General features: G+C 44.2%; 1 protein-coding gene across 1 annotated transcript in view; it reads right to left on the bottom strand.

Moving 5' to 3' along the window:
- The window catches only part of CCBE1 (collagen and calcium binding EGF domains 1), a 110648-nt gene extending 103851 nt beyond the window's left edge, over positions 1-6797 (bottom strand). Inside the window, exons 1-2 of the mRNA XM_064500484.1 lie at positions 6674-6797; positions 6478-6558 (exon numbers count right to left, since the gene is read on the bottom strand). Of these exons, the coding sequence (XP_064356554.1) occupies positions 6478-6558; positions 6674-6768 (176 nt within the window). The 5' untranslated portion in view covers positions 6769-6797. The remainder of the gene's footprint in view (positions 1-6477; positions 6559-6673) is intronic.
- Between the last annotated feature and the right edge of the window lie 19267 nt (positions 6798-26064).

The raw sequence follows: 26064 nt of genomic DNA, 5'->3' as shown, positions 1-26064 counted from the left end.
AAGCCATGGCCACATGAATGTTATATGGAAACCTGCGGAAAAGAAGTGTATGGCTTTGGTGTTGCACTCAAGGTATTCACATCATAACTCCGGGACTCAGAGTAATCTGGTTCATTGGCAAACACAGCAAAGGAACTCAAATCAAACTAAGGACTGACCGGATTCAGAGCTGTGATATCTACAAGTGCTACTTTCAAAGCAATAGTGAGAAAAAATACATAGGAAAGCAGAGACAAATGTTTTACCATCATTGTAGTATACTCCGTTTTGTGAACAAGTAACATACCAAGGCTAAATTTTATTTATTCATAGATACAAAATTCTACCTCTGATGGCAATTTACAGTAAGAGTTTTTTAATTCTATAAACAGACAATATAAATTTTTGAACTGGGAGGATGCTTATGTTTGATCTTGCATGTGTCGATAAACATTGGGCTGGTGAGTTTATTCAGAATTAGTATCAGCGAGATTCTGCAAACAGCACACCTTCCCTGTACATGCCCCATCGTAGAGAGGCTCAACAACTAGTTTTCATGATGATGGTTTGATATAGAGTTCAAAAGGGCCAATATCGCATATATATTGCGGGCTTCTGTATGGGACAAATAGCTTCGTATACGAAGTTCTGACACTCCATGTTTTCAATCTGATGCCTAAGTAACATTGCCGTACCTCCTTTTATTGGCATTGACAGTACACATGGGCGCGTTACAGATGCTGATGCTACTTTGAGGGATCCACGGGCTTAGCAGCTCATGGCACTTCACCATTAAATTACGTGCAAAGGAAGAATTTTTAGTTTGTGGAAATATAAAAAAAACCTCTTGGCAGCTGTGAAATTACAGCTGCTGTATATGTTTACTTTTCTAAAACCAAAACAGAATACAAAACCTTATCCTCTCTTAAATTTTCAGCAAAACCCCACCATGCAGTACATTTCTCTGCAAGATAACTGGAGATTAAGTTCTCCTTTGCTCTAATCAGATAAACTTCTTGTTTACAAATCTTATATTATGATGTCAGTCAGGATTCTTTCAATTCTACTAAAAATAAAACAATCAGCAAAACTTTGGACAGGAAAGACAACAGCATCAATAAAAGAAATCTCTAAAATGAAAAGTCTGGAGATGACATTGTGTCATCTTTGCTTATGCCAGCTGAAAGCTCCAAAATTGTATATAACTTTTTTTCTTTTTTTTTTAAAAACACAGTTGGAAAGCTCTGCAACATGCTCTTTGAGTATCTGGGAACCAAGAACTGAGTATAGTCCCCAAGGGCATATTAGTGAAAGTGCTGCTCTTTGTGAAACAGCTACACTCTAACTTGCAATTACTTTTATCTTTTAAGAATGTGCAAAACGATACAGTCTATAAAAACAATAGTCTCCACCAGCAATATCAGGATTCAACAGAGTAAAAAGAAATCCTTTTGGAGGTATGTGATCTCTGGTTAGCATCAGAATTAAGTAGGGTATAAGTATACATATATTATCTTCTGAAATGCATTTGAATTGTCTTTTTGTTATGAAGTGTAACGTAAACTTTCATGGCAAAATTAAAAACCTGAAGTGTAGTGAAGGCCTCTAAAATACTTCTGGCTACTGATTTTCAGATGGAGAAGCTGACAACCTCCATTTGAAACAGCATTTTCACCCTATTCAAAACACCTTTTGCTTGAGAAATTCTGCAAAAAGTTACTGATCAAGTTTTTGAGCCAAGATTTGAACCCCAGAACACAACCCTTATTTGCACATGCAACGGTCTTATCTTTACAAGGATTTTATCACAATTAAGGATGGTTCTGCCAAACACCACCCGCGATCTGCTGGTCCCTGCTGGCCCTGCAGACGGCAGGAGCAGGAATGGCTCCAGCCGTTATACGCGTATAATTACTTGTAATCAGTCCCTTGAGGACCTCGCGCCCTTCACTTTCAGAGCGCTCACCATGATCTCACTGAGAAAGCTGGATAACTTTTCTCCTCACGTGAATAAAAAAAGGTTCTGTTTAGGCAACTCAATGTCATTTGCAAGTTGAGAAGGAATTAGACTAATAGTTTAAGTCAAATAAAAGAAGAAAAAAATCCCTTTTTGCCCGCATAGACAGTAGCCAGAGTATTCATCCTGGATGAACAGATCCAGGTTCAAATGTTCATCTGCCTGATTCAGAGCAAGGATCAGTCAAGCATGATGGGCACCACCCCTTTCTGCATGCTGGTTCTACTATTTTAGCCTTTATTCTTATCAAAAATTCCTCAAAGGGAGCAAAACTATTTATTTCAAGTCACCTTACAACAATATTTAATTATCTAGTGCACAAAGGGATTTACATAATGTGGGGACACAAACACTCTCATTTTCCCATCCGCTTCATGCTTGAATCTTCCTATGACTTGTGCCTGACAAACAGCTTCCTACCAGCAACTGTTAATCTATTAAGTCTGTATATTGTCATTCAGAAACGTATTTACTATAATTAATATCCATTCTGTCATTGATTTCTAACTTAATACAAGATTTATCTCTCCCAATACATAGCAGTTCATTGTGTGATCAGGTTTTGCCAGTATTTTAAAAAAGTGGGCAACAGCAATAATTAAATTTTAGGCTGCTTCCTGACTTAATTATGCCAGATTACATTACAGACTCAGCGTCCTGAACTTGGAAGTGACATAACCCCTGCCATACCGTGATGGGAACACAGACAAGCCCAGGGGTTGCCTACTCCAGCCACTGCTTTTTCTCATGGGAACACCCACCGTCATCGTCGAGCAGACAGACACAGTTCAGGCAATTCTGTATCACCTTGCTACACGCCACAGAGCCGCGTACTGTTGTAGTGTTTGCAGTGAAAATTAATGAAATGCCAGTCTGCAATGTAAAAGGCTTACTGCTAAGACATACAAAAATAAAATATTAAATACAGGCCATGTAACACACATGGAAGCACTGAAGAAAACTTCAGCAACATTCATCTAATTTAACATGCCAACAAACTGCTTAAAAGTCTATTTGAAGGAGTTAAGCAGGTTAACATGAGTTTCAAACAGCTGAGAGGGCAAAAACACATAATTGGGGCCTCATGCTCTCTTGCATGCTGCCCAGATTTCATCTATTTCAGCTGGAATTTTGCATACAAAGAGAATTCAAAATCTTACAAGACTGTTACAGTCTTAAATCTGCAGGACTCATTCCTCGCACCTACACGATGCGGCCGTTAGTACAGGATACTTTACGCACTTTTCCGTACAAGAGCGTAAATAAGATTTGCGCTGAAAAGATACTGTACAAGCTCCAACTTCATTTTGCATCTGTTCTTCTGCACTCTTATGAAAATAAATACAGAGGACATCTAAAAAAATACAAATCAAACCAAGCCAAGGGCCAGACTGCACACATTCAAAAAGGAAAAATACGTCTAATTATGTACAAGGTTGCTATGACCACAGGGAAAAATGCCAATATATTCTCAGTGCTTGGCCCCACTTTTGGCTTGGCCCTGCTTTTGGCTCATCTTTATTTATGAGTAAATCTGCTAAAAAAAAATTCAAGAAATATTTTTTATTATGAAGAAATGCTATTTTTATTGAAGTGTTCTGCAAACATGCTGATTTTCATTAAAAAAAAAAGGCAGGCGGGAAAAAAAGGATGAAATTGTCTTCAATCAAGAGCTTATGTTTTGGAAAAGTAATTTTGTTTTGGAATTTTGATATCAGACATCAAATGTATTCCTTTTTCATTTGCATATTTGCATAGCATATCAGTAGTAGCAGTGCATATTGCCCTGTGCTTGGCATGTTATGACATCATATAAAGTTTGTGTCAAACTGTCCCTTCTACACAAACAGACACTTTGGCCTAGAAAATAAATTAGATGTGTATGCTAATACTAAATAGCAGCTGACATTAGCTATCTTTTAAAACTATCTCTAACAAGTATTTCAAGTACTGTATTATGTATAACTATTGTCATCATGAAATAGCGGAAAAACAGACTAGGAAAATAAGAGAATAAAATTTTGTAAGAGTAATTACTAGAATACTGAAATTAAGTTTCTCAGGAATCTAAAGCGAAAATTTTCCAAAGCCACAGTCCTTTTGAGTTTCCTTTCCATCTGAAGTTTTCAAAACATTTGCTGTCATTCCAAACTCGAAAACTGGATCCCAAAGTACCTGAGCGTCCTATGAAGCACAACCTGCCTCGAGACACCGCAGGCTTCGCCAACAATTGCATGTGCTTCCTGCCACCTTGTTACTAAGGGAACATGTCAACGTCAGCCTAGAAATACCACTGAAACTTGAATGCAGATGTGTCCTGCGGGGGTTACGCTCACGTGTCTGCTGGAGGCACACCTGGCTTCCAGGAGCAGTTGTCAAGTCTGATGAGCCGCGTACCGTCATCACGGAGCTGCTGCCCCGTGCCGGTGGTGCTCCTCACCCCAGCCTTAGCTGCCTGCTCTCACGAAGGCACCACAACTCTCGTGGTGTGCTTTGACTTGGATCCCTATCCAATTCCCTTGTCCTTGAAAACATGCAATTACGTGGAAATGGATTTTGTCTTTTGACATCAAGGCAGTCCTAGCAGTCATAGTTATAGACAAAATTTGAAAACATCACCTCAAAAGCCCTGACCTAGAGGGCAATCTCCTGATTTGCAGACCTTAATTCGCAGCCTGGGATGGTTAACGCTGCTTCGGACCAGGGAGAGGGGAGAGCCGGGGAGGAGGGAAGGCTCAGCAGAACCAGAGCCCAAAGGTCAGCAGTACCTCAGCGAGGATGAAAGAAAGTACGAGGGGGACTTGGCAGCTGGACAGATTCCTGCTTTCTTTGCACAGTGACCCACAGCAGCCGGTGCAGCCTGCAAAGTCTTCATCCATTACACACAAAGCAGAAGCACTTTGCTAGGACAGACCTGGGGACACGCAGCAGCGAGGACATAACTAGCGGGAAGGCCACACGTGCACTGTTTTTGTGTAGCTCCTTCCACTCCTGCCCTTCTCCTTCAGTAACTCTCCGCTTTCTCTCAGAGCAGCCTTGTCCGCCCCCCATGCCCTGCTCCTGAACCAGAGACGGGCTGGGGGGTTCCCCCAAGAGCACCCCTTCTTTCCAAGCCTTACACTCTGCCAAAGCACGCTGAGCACTCCTGCACTCCACAGAGCTGCCTAAAACCTGCCCCACCTTCACAGGGCAAGGGAGAGAGAGCGGGATTTAGCAGCAGGAGTGAGGGAAGCCGGGAAGGTCTCTAGTCCCCACGTAATCCTTCATAGGGCACATAAGGATGCTACCCCTGCTGAGAACTGCATAGCATATTTGGCCATGGCCACCCAGCTGCCGGAGTGGGTGAAGGAGCCCCAGGTGTGCGAGTGAGGCAGCACGCTGCTGCACTGTGCTTTCAGAGTGCTCAAATATTTATGCCAAGCAGAAAACACAGTGGGCAGAAATGAAACATTTCACTGATAGAAGTGTGTGTGTGTGTGGGGGGGGGGGGGACAGAGAAAAAAGGACCAGCTTTTAAATGTCTCTCATTTGCTAATTTCTGTAACACTCTTCATGAGCGTCAATGTGCTTTCTCACATTTTTGATATACGCAATGGCTTCCCACACATGCTTGCAGGCATACACACACAGAGCACAGCTGCTTCCACAAGGTAACCTCTCCCAAGAAGCGACTACCATAGATTAAACATGTCTTTTGGGGATGGGAATAATCAGAGCCCATCAGAAAGGTCATATGTGTGTGCTTGTTCTCTGTGTACACTTCTCAAAAAGCACATCTACTGTCAAGTGTTCCGGGACATTTGTCACCATTAAAACAGCTTTAAAATTCTTCTGAAAACAGATGATATTTCTCAAATACACAGCTGAAAAATGAAAACTCAGGGTTGGATTCAACTCTTTTAGTTTGAGAGGCCTATGCTGAAGTCTCCCTCCAAGCTGGTTGCTGAAGAAGTTACTCATTCTGAGGGTATGATTCATCCACCTAAAAGTAAATGTCTTCTGGGTAGGATGAATCCAGCTGATTTCACTGATTATACTGCAACTGATGCAGCTGCGGGGCTGCAGCCCCCATGCACTCCCAGACGTATCCATGCAGGTCAGAGGAAGCCTCTCTCAGAGACCGTATCAATAACTGACAGCTCAAATGAGGCGACCCGCAAACACACACCTCCTCTCCAGCAATGCCTTTGTCGAGGTGACATTTGCAGCCTGCTTACTAAAACCTTTCGCTGGGGCAAAAGCCACCAGAGATGCCGGCAGCGTTGCCGCACGCCGCGAGCGACGGCAAAGGCAGGGCCGGGGCAGCCGGCCGCAGCCCTCCGCGGGGCAGGGCAGAGGGCAGGAGATGGCACAGCCCCGCCGCGATCGCGCGTGTCCCCCCTCGCCGCCGAGAGCCGCGGACACGCGTGCCGCCCGCCCGCCGCCGCCCACGCGTGCCGCGCCGCGCCGCCTCGCCAGCCCTCCGCGCCCGCGGCGCTCACCTGAAGCAGGTGGTGAGCTCGCCCGTGGGCTTCAGGCAGGGGTACCGCGTGGTGGCGATTTTGTTCTCGGAGCAGACCTCCCTGCGAGAGGGCGAAACACACCGGGAAAAAAAGGAAAGGAAAAGGAGGCGGTGGGTGGGGGGAACCGGCGGGAGGGCAGGGGCGGCACCGGGCGGCGCCGCGGCGGGGGACCCACCTGTCGCCGTCCTGGGGCTCCTCCCGGTAGGTCCAGGCGTGCCCCAGCGCCAGGAGCAGCAGGAGCGGGGCCAGGCTGCGGGCCGGCCGCCCCATCGGGCCGCCTCTCCCCTGCGCGCCGCGCCGGCTCTGCCCGCCCCGGCGCGGGGCGCTCCTGCGCCGGCCGCCGCTCCTCCCGCCCGGCGCGGGGCCGCCCCCCGCCGCCGCCAGATGTGCCCGCGGGGAGGGGCCGCGCCCGCCCAGATGTGCCGGCAGATGTGGCCCGGCGGCTGGGCGCGCGCCGCGGGGACGGGGCAGAGCGGGGGGACGCGTCCCGGGAAAGGCGGGCGCGCTACGGCCGGGGCGCCGCATCCAGATGTGGCGGGGCGGCGGCAGATGTGCGGGGCGCCGGCGGCGTCTTGCGGGGCAGGACCCGCGCCCCCCTCCCCGCCCCACGGGGGAAAGGTGCCGGGGGGCACCCCGGGGTGAGCGGGGCAGAAAGCGATGGGAAGGGAGAAGTCCTGAGCCGTCGGGGTGACAAGCGGCTCTCGGTGCACCATCACTGATGCTTTCCAGATTCAGCTTTATCTTAAATCTCTTTCCCAAAGGAACAGAGCAGTTCAAAGCCTCTCCGCTGCGACTGTTGTTTATCCTTGTGTACTGCTGCCGCTTCCCCGCCATTCATAAAACGGAGATCAACGACAACAGACTTTGATAAAGTAGCGCATCAGGTCTGGCTCGTTGTATCGTATCCTGTTCTCATGGTTAAACTGTCTGGGAGCATGAGAACAAACCTGCAAAAAGACGATGCCTTTGCGAAATGTTCAGCCAATGCATTGGTTTTGATCAGAATGTAACCTCCTATAAAAGTGAAACGCTTTGGGGAATTAAGGGTCTGTGACTTAGCCTTACTAGCACTTTCACCTATAAATAACCTAGTTTTACAGCCAAAAAACCCAGAAATATGCTAGTAACAGATTGTAACCCTTATACTAACCCCTGCAGAAATAATAAAGGGGTGTAAGAGGACTTGAGCAACCTGTCTTCTATTTTTGGCTCTGCTACTGGTAGCATTTGAATGAATCACTTCACTCCTCAATGCCTCATTTTCCCCAATCTGTAACATGAAGACCCTAATAGTTAAAAAAAAAATGCAGGACCCCATAAACAAATTAGCTATGATTAAGCTGTTAACTCTTCTGGTAGGTTGTCCAGCACTCAGGAGGAGGCTAATGGTGGGCTGTTACTCAGAAAACTTTGGGGTATCTCAGAAGTTTTCCCTGCCTTACTGAGCCTCTGCTGTCACTGTGGTCTGCTGTATGTACTGTGAACTGCCAAATTCAAGACATTTCTCTGCCCTAGGTGCCACTGTATATTTGTTCTATTCCAGCAAGGGAGCTCAGCAGGACAGATTTTTTTCCTCACTTGTTTTTCCTTTCACTATTGAGATATTGATTTAAATGTTTATTCCTTCATAGTTACTTCTTTTCCTCTATAGAAATAATGAGTAAGCAAAGACAGGACTTGCTTGCTCGAAGCCAGTGAAAACTGCGGGTGTTTCTCAGGGTTAAGCTCTCCATCTCTCACACAGACACTGCCGATTCTGAGATAACCGAGAACAAAAGCAGGACCTGGGCGCTTCCATCCTAGTGGCTTCGAGACACCTGTCTCCACATAATGTTCTTTACGCTCCCTGCCGAAGTGGAAAATATCGAGTAACAAAGTCTAAAATGAAGAGAGGTCTGCACTGCTGCAACCCCTGTGAAGTCTGTCTATAGGTAACTAAGGATTTAATTTACTATGTTCCCAATGTGGTCCCATTCCCTCCAAAAAGGTGAATATTTTTTAAAGAAATTGAATCATGCTGGAGCACAGAGCTGAAAACCTTTGGATGATTTCCAATTGAGAACGAAGTGTCATGATTCAGGAGGGAGTCTGATTTTAAAAAGATTACTATGTAGCCTGGGGATAAGCATGTTTTTTAAAAAAATTATCCATAACTTTGCCATTCATTACAGATCTGATTCGATACCTGAATTGCTTAGCTCTGCTCTCCACCTTTTATTTAATGCCTGCCACCCACATAATACTGTACTATCTACACACTGTACTATCTTTTTAATTAAAAATATTACTACAGTTTACATATGGTCTTCATTTAATTCAGACAAATAGTCTTGTTAACTTAAACAAGGCGACTTGTGGGTAAAGCTAATCACATACTCAACTCTTTGCCAAAACAGGCCTTAAAGTTTCATACATGAAAGAATTTAAGTGTGATCGATAATAGAAAAGAGAGGTTAAGCAGCACCATGCAACAACATCCATACTTTGCAACTCATAACCTTATTACCACTGAATACATTAAAGTTGAGGGTTTTATCATTTTGCTTCATCAGCTTCATTTCAGCTCTAATGACCATGCAGCTGGAGCCATTAGGAGAACAAGGGTTACTTCCTGAAAAGTGTTGAAGGGTGCCAGTGGTTAAGGAAACATTGAAATGTTCCAATTGCCTTGGGGAAGGAATGATCTGGGACTGTTTTCATGTATAGTAAATAAGCAGAAAGTGATTTCTCGTGCGAGGGATGCTTCTCCTTGTACGGGGTCATGTTAGTTTTGAATTGCCCAACTCAAGCATGTATAAAGTTGATCAAGCTGTGTATTAAAATTTGGAGCACTGTCAAAAAAAAAGAATGAGGAATGCAATGTAATAATGTGATTATCAGCAGTTATCCTCTTATTGTTTATATAGGAACAGGCATTGTTTCCTACAATAATTTCATTCATAATGATGTTGTTAAATTAACAATACAAATTCAAGGCTTTTTTCTAGATTTTGCCAGTAACTGGAATATCTCAGAAAAGGACTTAGATCACCTTCACATGAGAAAAGGCTCCTTCAGAAGAATTTCCTCAGCGGGAAGGCACAGCCTCTGCACACCGCGGAACCGGGCGAGGAGGATGTACGAGGACCACAGGGCAACCTGGACTCTTTAGGAACACGCTGAGGTCATTTATATACGTGGAACTACTCACGAGACCTTGAGTAGTTAAAATGTTGTGCTACTATTCAGAGGCCTCGGTCAGACCCTTTTGTACTAGTCTGTATGCACTGTACGAACACACAGAGGTTTGAAATTTTGATGTTGAGTCTGAACAGAGAAGACTGTTTCTCCTTACTTCTTGCCCCCAACTTTAAAAATAATGTGAGCATCGTGTTTTGGGGGTTTTTTTAGATGTTTCACAAGAGTCTTCAGAGGTATGGACTGTGAATTTTCTTAATCCATTTATAACAGACTTTTATAACAGTATTTTCCATCTGCTTCAGTTCAAACACAAGCAAACAGCTTTGTAAATAGTCTTAATCCCACTACAGCATTGTGTTTGCATCAAGTGTCCTCATGGCAACTCTACCAGGTCTCCAGCTTTCAGCATTCACATCAGAGCGGAACTGAACAAGTAAACAAACAGAAAACAGAAGTTTTAAAGAACACCTTGGGCCTATGATAGTTTTCTTGTCTGATTTGGAAGGCCTCACGTTTGCATTTGTGAACTAGGTTCCCTTTAAAAGTGAATGCCTGAGCTGAATCTGTCCAGCTCCAAACTTGCCGTTCCAAGGATTATTCCACGCTCTGAGCTTAACCACTAAGTACTCACCCTGGCATGCGTAATAGGGGAATTTCCCACACCACTTCAAATCCAGGAGGCATCTAGAGCAGTGTCCCATCGCAGACAAAAGCCAGAACCAGACACTAGAGAAAAATTTATTTCCTGAATAATTAGCCCTTCAGACAGAGGTGGAATTTCTTCCTAACCTGTTTGTGATTTGCCTAGTCAGTAAAGGTTGGGTGAAGCACGGCAGAAAGAGGCAAAGACAGTGAAAGCAAAAGCTGTTAGAGATGATCCATGGGTGGAGACAGGACTCTGGCATCAGTCAAGCAGGAAGAGAAGGGATAGAAAGAAAGAAAGAGGAAGAAGCAGAGGGAAAACAAGGAAGAGAAAGGCGCTGAAGAAATGTTAGGGAAACTTACAGCTGTGCCCAGATATAAACAGATATTACAGCCAGAAAGGGGACGGTAGGACAGCCAGGAAAGCATAGGTCAGAGCAGAAAAGAGGCAGGAAAGGATGCTGAAAAGCTAGTGGTGTGATTGCAGCTGCAGAGAGAGATGTTTGGATGGCAAAGAGCAAAAGGCAGGGAGAAGGAAGGCTGAAAAGCTGGGAGAAGGTGGGTACTCTTCTCTTTGTTTCAGCCATCTTATGTTACATAATGAAAAGATAATAAACTTTGTGAACGTGAAAATAATTTATTTATTTTGCTCAGTACTACAAAGCCTAATCTCACTTCTGGAATCTGACATAATACATGTGTCACAAAACAGGCATTAAATAAAAACCCCAAGGAAGAGGAAAGATACTTATTGTCATGAACACTATTATGGCCCTTGGTCCAACTAGGGGACAAAAAAAGTTTCTGCTTTCTAACAGAGGCATTTTTAGTAAGATCTGTTAATGCTGGATCAAGGTAGTTGAAATGCAAAGTGATTGCTTTTTAATGTAGCCATAGAAAAAGATGCCTCAGAAAACAGGCACTGGAGATCATCAGGCATTGCCGCTAGGAAGCATCACAGCTACTGAAAGGAATTACCCCAGACCGTTTCCTCCATTTCACAGATAATTACAGGGCTCATCTTAGATTAATAGCAAAAATAAACACCTTTGAAAATATCAGCTAAAACAATAGCAGTGCTGACCAAGCAGAAAATAGGTAAACGATAGCTCTAATCCACCAAAAACAAATACTGATGCATATATGGGACAGGACAGGACACTAACCAGAGCTGACTTATTTTCTCTGGGGTTAGGTTTGAATTCCTTTTTGTTATAAGAGATTAGAGCTGAAGAATGCGAAATCTTTCATGGCATCCCAGCTATCAGTCACCAATGGCCTCGGAGGTGTGTATGTGCTTCTTGTCAGTCCCGGCTCCTTAGTCAAGGCTTTGGCTGTCGTACTAAATGCATGGACAGCAAGATAAACAGTTCCCTTGTATTTAGTCCTTGTGATAATTCGAAAGAGGTCCCTGTGCTCTGGGTTGAGGTTTACAAGCTCTTCCACCCCAAATAATAATTGCTCGTATGATGCTCCTCCCATGGCAGTGCTGTGCTTCATGAGCCCTCGGCAGTGTGGCAGACCACAGAAGATCATTGATCAAGCAACTGTTGAAGAAGTGCTTTTTAAACACAGACACACAGCAATACCTGCACAATTCCCACGTGTGCGTACAAGCCAGCAGAATAGGTGGGAAACCAGAACTGATACAAATTAAACTACCCTTTGGCTACTCATTCTTTTGTTTGCAGACTCAATCATGGTGGCAGCATGAGGAAAATGGCCCTGGGAAATTTTCCCTCTTTTTTTTTTTTTTTTTTCTCCAAAAGTTTAGGTGATTAAAAAGGCTGTGGAAGCCCTGTTTTACTGTGCAAGTTGCTTACAAAGAAAATGCAGCACTCAAGATTCTTGCATATCTATGTGGTCAAAACCACTCGTAAATGGCCAGACTCTAACTAACACCTACATTTTGGATCACAACAGGATATTGATGCCAGCAAGGTGGGGGAAGGCTCTCCGAAAACTGCACACAGTGTAGTGCAAGAAGTATATAAGAAGATGGAAACAAGAGGAGACTTCAAGGAAAGACATATATTGACCCCAAATTTACGAACTAAGGGTTTTTTTTGTTTTAATTACACATGATCAATGGGCAAGCCTTTATTTGGAATATGGAATACTGTTCATAGAGCAATACAGACATAGCAGTTTCAGATGTCACGGTGAGTAAGGCATCAAGCCACATATGTGGAAGACATCAGAAGGGAATGGATGAAGCAACTGCCAAAAAAAAATGTGCTTTTAAACATGCTCACACACACGTGCAGATGCAGTTTCCATTCACACAAGTAAGCAAGCAAGCAAAACGATGCAGAACATGCATTCAATTATTTCCTCTGTCTCAAGCTCCTTAGGAAAATGACATAGGCCCAGACCCTCCACAGTCTAGAAACCTTTACGAGTCTGGGCCTTAATCTTTGAACCTCAGCAGCACACTGTCTACAAAATGACCTAATCTCTTATTTCCCACCTTTGGTCAGGTTTGTCTACATAGATTCTAAGATATCTGTCTGTGGGGCAAAATTTTATCCTGATCACAGTGCTGAAATACAAAATACACATCTTTAAAAATGCAAAACACCCTATAGAATATATAACTGTAGTTTCCTGCTTGTTCCTGATACAGCTTTCTTCAGGGAATGCTGCATGCTGCAGGGGAAATTTCATTGTGTATCCAGAGCTACTTAATCAAAATTTGCACCGCTATGGGTCTGTCTACACCAAGACACAGCAAGCTCAGGTTTCAGTCATGGTCTAGTCCTTGCAGCGCAGAGTCCCCTGCAGCCTTTAACATGCATGCTGAGGCCAGATTGCAACTACAGTTTGACACAGCCCAAGGCAGCTCAGGTAGAGCTGACGATGCCTGGGAAAGGGCCACTTTTGCATAACTAGCCTTAGCATTGCTTTAATGCACTGCCCACACCCAAAGGTGTGGAGGGAAGCTGAGGTGGTTTACGATGCACTGGGAACCAGAGCAGCGATCGCACTCTTATGCTCACGGCCATCCTTGGAGCTCGCGCCAAAGAAAACGCAGCCTGGAGACTTTGTACACATGCCCCCGCTGTGGCATCTCCACCCAGCTGTATTTTCTTTGGCTCGGACTCCCGCGGAGCCATGGGCACGCTGGAGTGACAGGCGCATTAACAAGGATGGGACTGGACGGGAGTCCCGAGGTTTTCGATCCCTCTCGGAGGGCGCAGAGCCCTGGTTGGAATAACTATGGCCCAAGCTGGGTGCAGTGAGGCTTGAGAGAGGTACAGAGATGTCACAGACTTCGAAATCTGCCTTTCCTCCCTCTTCTGTGGCGTTAACTGCACCTGCCCTCCTCGGAAAAGCTGGGACGCACACGCACACACACACATGCTCTGACCCTCGCCTCTAAATCGAATGACAGGAGAATGTTTTTACTTGCATATAATTTATAAGTGGGCAAACAGAGTTTACCCAAACATAAAACCCCTCCGCTTACAGATGGAGACAGGTTATTTAAACTGACAAGCAAGCTGGCATGAAAGTGGAAGCAACAGCTTTACACTAATGGTGCACAGTTTTCACTGCCATGGAAATAACAGTATGTTTTGTGCTTTTCATCTCCTGCATGCCGTTTTTATCACCTTATTAGTACTGATACGTTTTTCCCCCGACTTCCTTCTAAGTGAGGCAGCTTTTACTGGAGTTTCACTCTGACCCTTGGTGCAACACATGTAACTCATCACAGAAATGGGCTCAATTCAGATCAGTCACCCATTTCATTGAAGTTAATCTGGCAAAACACAAGTGAAAAAAGAAGAATATGACCTTCACTCTACAGCTTGTGACAGCTCACTCACTGCTTATTTATTCTGCACTCCTTGCAAAAACACTCCACACATTCAATCAAATCTCAAAGAAAGGGGTCAAAAGGCAAGTGTTTTTAAACTGTCTCAGTTAAAGAGTCCCTTCCCATTAAAGCCATGCTGGTTGTGTCAGAGATAAAAGTCTGTTTTCTAGGAGGATTGACCACTCTAACAAATCAACTATAAATTACTCAGAAATAAGTTCTAACATATTCATTGTGGAAAAGCAGATCTCTCCAGGCACCTTCCATGCCCAGTAGTGAACACAGCTCGTATAATTCTGCTGATGACTCTATGAGAAGTTTATGAAATTATCTGAATCTTTTAATACCTATTTCAAGAGAAACTATGTTGCTTCTCATCTGAATTCCCTACAGTGGATGGCTGAAAATAGGGAGTTTAAAGCATGGGACACTTGTAGGAAAGGAAATCAGTGATGGCAAAAACAATCCATTCTTCCGAGCTTGCAAAGTGCTGACTGCCAGTGATCAACGATGCAGGTGGGAGATTTCAAAGTTAGTTGAGCATGGGCAGGAAGCAAACAAAGTGTGTTGGGGAAGATTATTTTCCTGACAGAAAAGGAGAAAATCTGCATTCAAACACACATTTACTGAAGCGTTAATTGTTAAGACAAACATAAAATCTCGTCTTGAGAAGGACTTCTCTCCCCAAAACAAGCAATATACATCTGCTTTGGCTTCAGGCTAAAAGTACCCATTACTGAGAGACTGGCTGGCCTCAACAAGAAATTATGGGTGCTTTATACCAATGAATCTGAGACATGTTCTTTTTCATATTTACTCCTTTGCAGGAGCTCTGATATTACAGTCAGTCTGGGCTTGATCTCCTGCATTCCTTGCATCTTGCTAGAATAATTCTCAAAACACATCACATACTGTAATTCCTTAAACACTCACACAGGCACCAATGCTGCCTTTTGCAGTCTAGCCTCTACTCGCGTTATCATACGTAGCAATTTAACAACTTTATAGCAACTTTTAGATTAAAAGAATGAGAAGTGTATTTCTGGAGACAAAACCTTCAGTTCTATTCCCACTATAAATGCATATATCCATATTGCAACCCAAAGACGTGACAGTAACTCCTAAGAGTAGCTGCGCTAGCTCAGATGCTATCTAGACCCGTACTTTGTCACACAATGGCCATAAGGCAATTTAAAAACACATATGACAAACATATACAACCATCTTCAACTCAGGGGCTTCCTTCCCATGTAGCTAGGAAGCCTCAGCGAATTCCTGTCCCATGAACTTCCCTTCCGATTGCTCCTACAGCCCACATGAACTTTTAGCAAACCCAGCATCCTTTAGCAGGTCACTCCTCAGCTCGACTGCCCAAATAAACACCTCCTCCTCTTTGTCTGAGGCTGCCTGCTGCTAGCTTCTCACAGATACACCGCCCTGCCGCTTCCACACGGGCAGCGCTCTGCAGGTGACAGCAGCGAGCACAGCCGGGGGACACGGTTGGTGGCTGGCAGCGTCGCCGGCATTGAGCCCCACAGCTGTACAGTTGCAATATCCGAGTGAGCTCATTTAAAGGCAGCAAGACTGTGCCAGCTGTTTCATCTGTGCCAGCTGCAGCTGCACCTTTGGGTTGCAGCATTGATGTGCTCTGCATGCTTGACCCATATTACATTTATTTATTTATTTTTAGCAGATTTGCTCAGGTTTACATCTGACTACTGAACTTACACTAACACAGTCTCAAAGGCTTGGCATGACGTTTCAACAAGTAAGCTCTAAGGACGGAGAAGACCTGAGTGGTCCATGAACTGGCTTTGAATATACAAGAGTGCAGTGTTCGCTGTTAGTGTCCAGTTCATAAAGAATAACTGTAACTATCATCCTGGTCTCCTGGCACTGTGGTACAATTACTATAATACTGTATTGTATTATTTCAGCACAAGAAAGCTACCCAGCAGAGCTTACGCCAGGCTGCTTCAGTACAAGCAGAGATACATACACTAGGCAGAAGACATTTTGCCCTACAGTGTAAGTACAACAGTATAACGCATCCTCCATTTCCCCTTTCTGGAAAGAGGTAAGTGATGTTCAAAGTCATAAGCAGCCAAGACAGAGAGCTAAAATGTTGTTGACGGCCCTCAGCACCTTGGCTGCCAGAAGCTGCTGAGTAATAGCTGATTATTTTCCTTGTCAGAAGTTTAAAGAAAAGCAGTAGCAGCTGGAGTGATTAATGAGGACTCCAAGTTGCAACTGATAAGACAGAGGAGCTGTAATATAGGAACAGGTGACTACTAATTGTGTTAAGGAAAAATCATGCAAGGAAGGAAAAAGAATTTGCATGCTACTCAGGAAGCTAAGGAAAACAACAGGTCTTACATCTCAAGCCTGGTTAGCCACCTAGATGTGTTTAATCCAAAAAAATGTTGTAGATTATAAAGCAAATAATCCATCTATTTCAGGTAATGGGTGTATCAGCAAAACCAAATGTATGGTGTGCAGTTCTTCAGATGGTCCCAGGAACTGAGAGACCTGGGTTGAGTTATCTGCTTCTTCTGCCTGTGGGTAAATCTGCATTTGCATGGAAATGAGCAGGTATCAGCCATGACAAGACCTTTTTGGATCTAGGCCTCAATCCCTTCACACCAACCTTCCTCTCATTACCATACCCCATAGGAGATTCACAGTGACCAATGATTAATGTTATAAATGCTACAGTTGTCTTTGAGAGTGTATGGAGGGAGGTCTTTAAGACTGCCAGATGTTGCGATAATGGGGATCCAAGTACCTGTGAAAAACAGAAGGAAGTCTATTAAAGTGCTGAACAGCGTTCAACATCTCCAGCAGAGCTTTGGAAGGACCAAAAACTCTGGAGTGTTATTTAAGTTACATTGTCCTTGTAATCCAAATGGACCTTTGCAGCCAGCAAACCATATTTGTATTTTACTATATGTAAAGTAAGAGCTTTTCCAGGTCTACGCATCAGCCAAGAAAAAAAAAAGGTGATATAAAGAGAAAATAAGTATTTGTCAATTCATATTTAATCTGATTTCTCAAATGTGGTTTCATGAGTATGATCTGAGCATGTGAGCATGATTTCAATACCTTAGAAAATTACATGCTTTAATACTAGGACCCTCTGTAGCTATATTCCCCTATGAAAGTTAGGTCGATTGCTTTTCCACCTAAAAGGCAGAAAAAAAAGAGTGAACACGGGAACAATCCTGACAGTAACTCATTTCTCCTGAATAACAAAGAAAACGAGCAGTGCATGCCTTGGCACTTAGCTGAACCAAGCTGCTTTTCCTTACTGAATCTTCCTTCACGCAATGCATGCAAATATTTTCTTGGAATATGTTCTGAGTGTGTGCAAGAGCTATTTATAATCTACAACACTTATTTTTGGATTAAACACATCCAGGTGGCTACTTGCCATGAGAGCAAAGGGGGTTTCAACAAATTGCAAAAGTATGTATGAAATACTGCACTTGGGATAAGACATTTCCAAGTCGGGTGGCCTGTACAAGCAAACAGACCGTCAGATGTGGTGTGAGCAGGCACAGCACAGACACCAGCCACGTGGTGCATCTGCACGGGCTCGCTACCCTGAAGTCTGCTGCTTCTTTTGGTGAGGGATCCCTCCAGATCCCCTTTCACATCTCAGGCCAGGACAAGGGCAGCCAAGCAGCAGCTCTGTAGGGCTTTTCTGTTTATCCAGTACCTGCCCTGATTTTGAGAAGTGTGTCCATCAGTTTAAGTCATTGCTGTTGCTGGCCAGCTTCCTTCCCCACAAAAGAAGAAACATCAGGAGAGGGCCTATCTGATGTCTCTCATCAGCCGGGCTGGACTTCTCTCAGACTGAGCAGTTTGCACGACACAGCCCTGGCCTCTAAACCATTAGTTCCCAGGCGTGCAGCCTGCTCTCCCAAGCTGTTTTCCCTCTGTCTTCCCACTGGGACTTTCCACCCATCCATCCTTGGAGTCTCCCTCCTCACTCGCTCCGACCCCTGCCTCCTCCTGGCTCTGCCTCCACTGTCATTTTTCCTCCTTGTCCACAGCAGCACTGGGCTGGAGCTCGGTGTGACAAGGCCAGAAGATCATCCCTGCTTCCTGAAGTGGCCTCGACTGAGTGCTGCATCCGACCACTAATGTTGGCAGGGCTCATGCTCTGGGAGCTGATGGCATCAGCGACTCTGCAACAAGAACAATTAATATATAACTATAACAGCACCTTCTCCTGCTGGCAACCCAGCCTGAACAAAAGTGAATGCATTCATTAGCCAGCTGCTAGATATGCTAGCTCTGCTATTCATACTGCAGCATAATGAAGGACGGGTAATCATTAATAGCGCGACAAACTGATAAACTAGTTCATACATGTTTATTCTTCAGCTACTCCTGACCTACTGCAGGCTTAACTGACCTAAGTAAAATAAGAATTTGGACATTCAGCTTGTGTACTGCAACCCCCAACTGGTGTTGACAAAGTCCATGGTATATCTAACATCCAAACACTGCCAAAGCTATGGTTTGGCATTTATAACTGAAATATAGAGTGGCAAGCATGCCTTTCCTGATGTTAAGTAATTTTACTTCCAGAACGTGCACTCTGGTCAAGATTATGCGTACTGCTATCTACCCTCCTGGCACAGCTGTAGTCACTGCATTGTATGGTTCATGTTATTCCAATCAAGAGTTTTACTGAAAAAATGTGTTACTTTCTGCCATGGGGTGTTTAAAAAGAAAGCTATGTGCTGGCCTACAGACAGCTATATGAATATCTGGCAAGCTGTGGTATTCACATCACCCATGCTCAGACCCTGCAGTTCCATTTCAGGCTGTGTTTATTTTGCAATTGATAGATTTGTTGAAAATTTTCAGCGAGAAATGTCATAAGGAGTATGTTACTAACAAGACAAAAAACACCAGGGCTAGATTCTGCCATTATTGAAATCAATGGCAAAATTCCTGCTCAGACTTCTACCAAAGTCTTCCAAGAGTCGGATTGACTTTTAACTGTATATGCCACTGGTTGTCAAATCAGTGAAAAAGGTATTTTAAAAGACTGAAGAGTGTAAGGTGAGCCACCATGGCTTTGTATTACTCTAACAGAAATATGCATTTGAAAAGATATTTTCCACTGGCTTGTAATTCCCAGAAGACTACTACATTGAAAGAGCTCAGAGACCTTCATGCCTTCAGTTGTACTAACCCTGTTTGTGGCTGGTACCTGTATATTCTTTCCCTTATTCTGCCAGTTGTCCACACTATCTGCAGCCATTTGGAGAAATGAGCACTGAATCTGTACAATATGAATAATAATTAATTCTCATCACAACTACTTGGAAAGATGCAGGATTTCTCATGTGTGGACAGCAAAGTCAGGTTGTTGTTCTCAGTCATCTACGTCACATTATGGCAAACAGCAAGACACAAAAACAGATAGCCTGGGCACTGTAGAGTGAAGAGAGAAAATGTCCTTTAACACTGTTTAAGCAATGTGGTTTCAAAGGCCAGATCTGCGTTACCAAGGGGTTGTCCCAATCCCATGCTCAAAGCCCAAACTCACCTTGTGCCCATGCATACAAACTGCAAGCCAGCACTTAGTTGCAGATTTTTGATACTCCTTGGACCACATGGTAGTTGGTTCTGTAGATGCCTCAGGAATATAAAGGAATCTTACATAAAAGAGCCATCATTAATGCAGCAACACAGCAATAATTCATAATTAATAACAGAGTAGGCCTGGCTCAATAGCCCTTTTCTCCCCCAGCATTTCTATCTCATAGGAAAAGAGTTAAGGTTGAATGAGGTTAAAACATGGCAAGAAGTGCCATAAACAGGAAACGTCTGGCAGCCAGTTTTACCCTGATCTTCAGTGACATGCAAGAAAGACACCTCTCGACTGCGTTGCTTTGAAAAATTAAGAATCTGAGCTAACCGAAGAGTGAGCAGGAGAACTGAGAAGCCCAAGATGACTGTTTTCTGTAGTATCAGCTGCCTTCTTGGGGACAGCGGGAAGCTGTGTGCCCCATGACCACAGGCGAGGAACATCACACCAGCGAGAGCCTAACGCAGCCAGGTAACAGCCAAGCCAGACAGGTAACAGCCAAGCCAGACAGGTCAAAGAGAGGCATAAGGCAACAGCAAAAGCTTCCAAGATGTGGCTTGAGCTATCTATCTGCCAATAACCTACGCTTGTGAACAGCATCACAAGAACACAACCAGGCAGACATTGCAGCAAAGCAGCATAGTTTTCCAGTGCTAACTTGCAAGCTGCATTACAACTACATGCAATCCAAAATCTTCTCATTCCAGACTTTCAGATCCATGTAAGTGCCCAGGACTGAGCTAGAGAGAGCGGAGCAGGAGCAGAGGAGAGAGAGAGACTGGACACATCATGCAGGGAATTGCTGCGCGAGGTTGAATCACACAGGCTCAGCTGGGCATGACTGCAGGGAAAAACTGGTCATTATATTCCAGCATCTGTGAGGAAAACAAGGCACAAAAACAGAGGGAAATAGATGTATCTCTTCAAAGTCTTTTTTCTCACCCCTGCAAACTAAAAACTGGAAACACAGACAAAAGCAATAAACTAGGGCTGAATATGACATGGAAGCATTTGTTTTCACTCCACAACTCTGTGAAAACGTCATAGTTAAATAAAAGCAAATTTTTTTAGGCATATCTTCCCTGCCCACTCCCAGAGGACTCCATGTATGAAAATCTCTATGGCAAAGTCATCCTTTCCTTTGCCCTTCCAGCCGCGGTCTGGGTTTGCCGGGCGCTGCTGGTGGCACCCACCCTCATGCTTAAACCAAGCTCCTCAGGAAGCGAGGGTCCACGCAGGCTGGTCAGGGGACGCAGCTCCACATCCCTGCAGCACAGAAAGCCCCTGGAGGGGCACCACCTCCTGCACAGCAGACTCGCGCCAAGGGGCTTGCGTGCGGGTAGGAAGCAGAGACAGATGGCACCGGCTAGTTCGGTGGGAGCAGCCACCTTCCCGCACAGCCCAGGCTGAGCCAGCAGACTCCAGCAGACCAACTTTTCACCCAAGCCCCGTTTCACTACATGGTCTGCCAGTATAAACCATTACAAAGCCTTCAAGCTGCTGCAGCGGGAAGTAGAGCTCTGCCTTCAGCAGCATTCGCAAGGCCTTCGCTTTGGACGAAGACTGAAACTGAACCAAGAGCTCTGCCAAGCTTTTGACTCAGCTTGCTTTCTGGCTGTGAGATGTGGCTGGCTCCACTTAAGAAGGGCTCCAACGACAAACTCACAAGGTGTTTCCCACAGCGTCTCACTCACACCCAGGGGCATTTGAGGTTTTGCAGAAATCAGCCTATTTCTCTCACTCATACATTTCTATCAACCTGCACAGGCTAGCACACCACTGTGAAGGACCGGCTGCCAGAACCAAACAGCTGAAAAAAGCCAACAAAATTTCATCATATGTGGATTTGCCCAATACTGAAACAGTATTTCTGTAGGTAAATGCAATAGAAAGGGAGGAGAAAGAAAGAAGTAGTGAAGAACATATTCAGGGACTCCAGGCACAAAGCACTCTGCACAGATAGTTTGGATGATATGGAGAAGGCAGCTAAGACAAGGTGAACAAATGAAAGGGATCGATGACTCCATTTCTTTCTATAAGGGGCACAAATATTAAAATGATGTGAGCTTAACTTTAGACCAAATGACTGAGGAAAGGTGTTCTCCATGCCAAGAATGCTGAGATCTATTCTTGGGACACTAACCTTGTGGGCAAGCCACTGATATGTTCTTCCCAGGGGAGAACTGCTTGCACCATATGGATCAAGTGGAGCTCAGAAAACTGGTATTGTAGGTTTTACCAGCCACCCATACCATTGCTAACATTTGTGCATGGGAGCAGGTTGGAAGCAGGCTTATAGGATGCAGTAAAAAAACGCAGCTATGTATCAGTCCAGGAGAGGCTGATGGTTTGTGAGCATTTTAGGTTGTAAGTAGAAGCTGTTCTGATGATTTGGGCTGAACAGAGATTTCCCTGTGCTCACTTACCATTACCTTTCTTTCAAACAGGGCTGTTGGCTTAGGTAAGAGCCTTTTCTGCAGTGACTATCATACAAGGCTTGTTGACTGAAAGAGAGGCTTTAAGTGAATTGGAGCAGTGTGCGTTACTGCAGGAGAGGTTTTTCCCATTGCTCCAGGAAAAGGGTGGTTGGTGGGAAGATTAAGGCAAAATATACCAAGTAAGCAACATCATCCCCAGGTAGGAAAAGGTACAGTTACTTTCTCTCTATTGCATTAAATTAGGATTTGGTTCAAACGAACAAAACATTAATCCTAAAGCTAGGAACAAATGAATGACAAACTGTGGAAAGGGTAGTTTTCACTAATAGACATCAAATTTTTGATTTGAGATGAAAAGACTTCTAAAATCATTCCTGCTGCTTTAGCTGTTTGCTATGCAAACAGAAAAGCCCACCCTGCCGTGTCCTCTCTATGCTTGAAAAATTCCCGTGCACAAAATATTGCTCTTTCTCCTGAACTAGCTTACCATCTCACTAACTCCTGTCATAATGTACAAGCATTTTTTGATAAACTTTGAAAGACTAATTACTAAAAGAGTTACTGTACTTGAACCGTGGCACTGGACTTACTGGAGTCAGCTCAGAAGCTGGGAGGAATGAAGACCAACCTAAAAGCCATTTAAGATTCCATTTTAAAGTTCAGCTTGGGCCAAACACATTAAATCCTAACTGATAGCTTCCTTTACAAACAATGGGTTTAAACGACTTCCTTTGACCTCCTGCTGCCAACTGACTTTTCATTCAAAATGATCAAAGTTACATGAGATTTAACAGAACTTCATCCCTCGTGGAATTTAAGCGTCCAAGTGAAAAATGGAAATTCCCAGTTGTGTGTGCACTGTCTGACACTGGCATAGAGAATTCATTTGGATTTAGGAAAATAAATCATTGTTAGAACAACACCATGACTGTTGGGTATGTAGGGCCTTAGCCAAAGTGACCTCGGGTGCAAATCAATTAGGACTGGGGGTGATCCTAGTCCAGAGCTGCCCAACTGCAAGCTTAAAGAAGCTAGAAAGAAAAATGTATGTGCAATGCACCAGAACCATCTCCTTCCCCCTCATCCTAGGGCGTAGACAAGAGGGCTGGAAGGAAGAAGTTCATCCTGAATAGTTTCAGCTCTCACTCCTTACCAGAAACCATGCAAACATCGAAGAAACTCTGATTAGCAATTCTTGTTCAGTGCTCCTGCAATTCCACAGATGAAAAACTTCCTTTTTTGAAGCACAACCCATTTGTATGTATCTTCCCTAGGATAGAGAACAATTTTCTTTACTGTATATAACTTCCTTGTATATAGCTTCCTTGTATTTCTAGAGTGATTTTTTTTTAAAAAAAAACCTCTTCTCACCCAGCAGTTACTTCTTTGAAGGCTGCACTGAGTTTCCTTTTCCCAGAGGAACAAGTCTATGGCACTGAGCAGTCAGTGGGATTAACTAGGGATGCACTCTATTGGACACTGACAGAATGGCTTTCATATTCTTTTAATAATTTTAGTCATTTAATCTAACTCATTTTCACTCACAGACGTCATTGTTGTACCTAGGAAGCTTAAGCACAGCGTTGTTTAAAAAGAGACATGAATAAAGGTGTTAACCATTTATGTCAGAGATTTTGACTGCAAATCTAGTCACAAATCCTAAAGGAATGAAGCAATTTAGTCTCATAGTTACAGCTTTTACCAAGCTGGGCCATTTCAGGCATGGCTATTACTGCAACTGTTGCAATTTTATGTGGTCATACTTTTTTTCTTTTTTTTCCTCCTCTTCCTTCAGTTAAGTTTGAGATGTAAACAGTAATACCTAGAGGTACATACTGTTTTTTAAAGCATCTCCAGGGTATGTCTTCTGGATATCAGACACACACAAGACTGCCAGTAACAGAAGGCTGCAGGAAGGAGGAATCAACATTTCCCACTCTCCTGGTGTCATCAAGGGGAATACAACCCCATTAAGGAACTGTTTGCAATGCTGCATGGATAGTACCACTGAGTCACAGACTTAGTACTATGAAGGGCTGTAAAATGATGCTCTAAGAGGCAATTTAACAAATGATAATTGTTACAAATTGATCAGGGAATATTCCTAATATTCTGGGGGTGACAGGCACTGAGAGCAGGAGGTTGGATGAGCCAGATGTTAATCATGCGCCAGCTTCCCCTGTTCAATCACAGATTGCCAGCAGTAACAAGACAGGTGTTGCACAAAGCACAGGCAGAGACGTGGTCCCTTCTCCGTGGGATTTGCAACACCAGCTGCTTTGCCCACCCCAAGCCAGCCGCTCGCTGCCGTCATGGCTTGGGCTCTGCCGCCACTATGTCCGCTGGCTGCAACGCTATGCCGCGTCCTCCCCGGCTGCGCGGTCCCCAGAGCTGCGTGCAGCTGCGCTGCAAACCCTGTGCAAGCAGCAGCCAGGAGCCCTACCTTCAGCACGGACAACTCGGCTGGTCTGGGCTTTGGCAGCAAAGAGAAACCTCTCGCCCAGCAGGAATACTCACAGCCTTGCTGGGAAGGGGTATTGGTTTTGCGCTTTGAAGAAGTCATGGCAAAAAATGCATCTGGAAGTGCATTTTGGATGCATTTCCTAGTGGCACAGGTGAGATGGTCCGGATTTAAAATCTCCTCTTTGAAAAAGAGCTGCACACACTTGAGCTCAGGCCTGCATTCATCCACTGCCTTGTATCGCTAAAAGACAGAAAGTCAAGCCAAAGCCAGAGGAAGACTTCCCCAAAATTTGAACTCAAAAGCTCTCTGCTGACCTTCTGTTTTAAGAAAGATCATTAAGTTTAATGACACAGACTTAAGAATTGTTTGGATTACTTGACAGCAAAATACACGTCTATTCCTATACTTACACTTTTTCCTGATCATAACAAGGATGCGAAAGACTGCCAGACCTCAAACACTCAAAAAGGAACTCTGCACATTTTATCTCCAGCAATGTAATTTAAATAGAGTTTTCCATAATGGAACTGAAAACCTTTACATTTTTCTTTCTGAAGCTAACACAAGCCAAGCTATTAGGTTTCCTCTATTGTTAACAGAGCCATTAGATGGCAGTACATCCTAAATTATTCTTAGCCATGCCAATAAACCCCAAGTATTATGGTGGTGACACAAATAAATGCATTTCATCATGCGTTGACAGCATAATTGTGAATATCACATTTACCATGAAAAATTGTATGCATTTATCTGGGTAACTGGAAATAGGATGTGAATGAACTAATTATAGAAGACAAGTAGAGGAGAAAGAGAGGAAACTAAATATTTCATCAGAGTAGCAACTTTAATCTGCTGTGATAGGAACCGAATGCCCTTCATTCTGCAGCTGGAATGTGCAATAAATCCAAGCTTAAAAAAAAAAGAATCAAGCCAAGCAAGACTGAAATAGTCCAGTGGTCAGAGATATTTATTAGTATTGCCACAGACTGCACGAGTACCAGTTACAGCCTGAGATACCTATTGCACGAAAGGCTTTACAAGCGCAGAATAAGCAAACGAGCGAGCCAACACAAGCAGCCGCCTGCTCCCCAGCTGTCTGCGCCGCGGCCGGCGTCGGCCCTGGTGCGGGTGGGAAGTAGCTGCATATTTCCCATGAGAACAGACGGGATCTCTGCGCAGAGCTTGTCTGCGTTTCGGGCACGTTTCACCAACAGCTATTTTAATGTAAATTACGCTGATGTTTACAGCGTTGCGGAGAGGAAGCATTTGAACGGCATGTTTATACAGGGCAGGAGGACGGCGCTACCCTAACCCTATGTCAGGCTGTCACACGCTAAGCACTCTGTCGTCTTAACCTAACCTTGCAAAGTTTCGCAGCAGCTTTCACGACCGCTCACACTTCTACCCTACTAGA

The sequence above is a fragment of the Dromaius novaehollandiae genome, chromosome W (genome assembly GCF_036370855.1).
Source record: "Dromaius novaehollandiae isolate bDroNov1 chromosome W, bDroNov1.hap1, whole genome shotgun sequence".
NCBI lineage: Eukaryota > Metazoa > Chordata > Aves > Casuariiformes > Dromaiidae > Dromaius > Dromaius novaehollandiae.
Note: the sequence above shows the minus strand (reverse complement) of the source record. Positions and strands in the feature narration are given on the sequence as shown.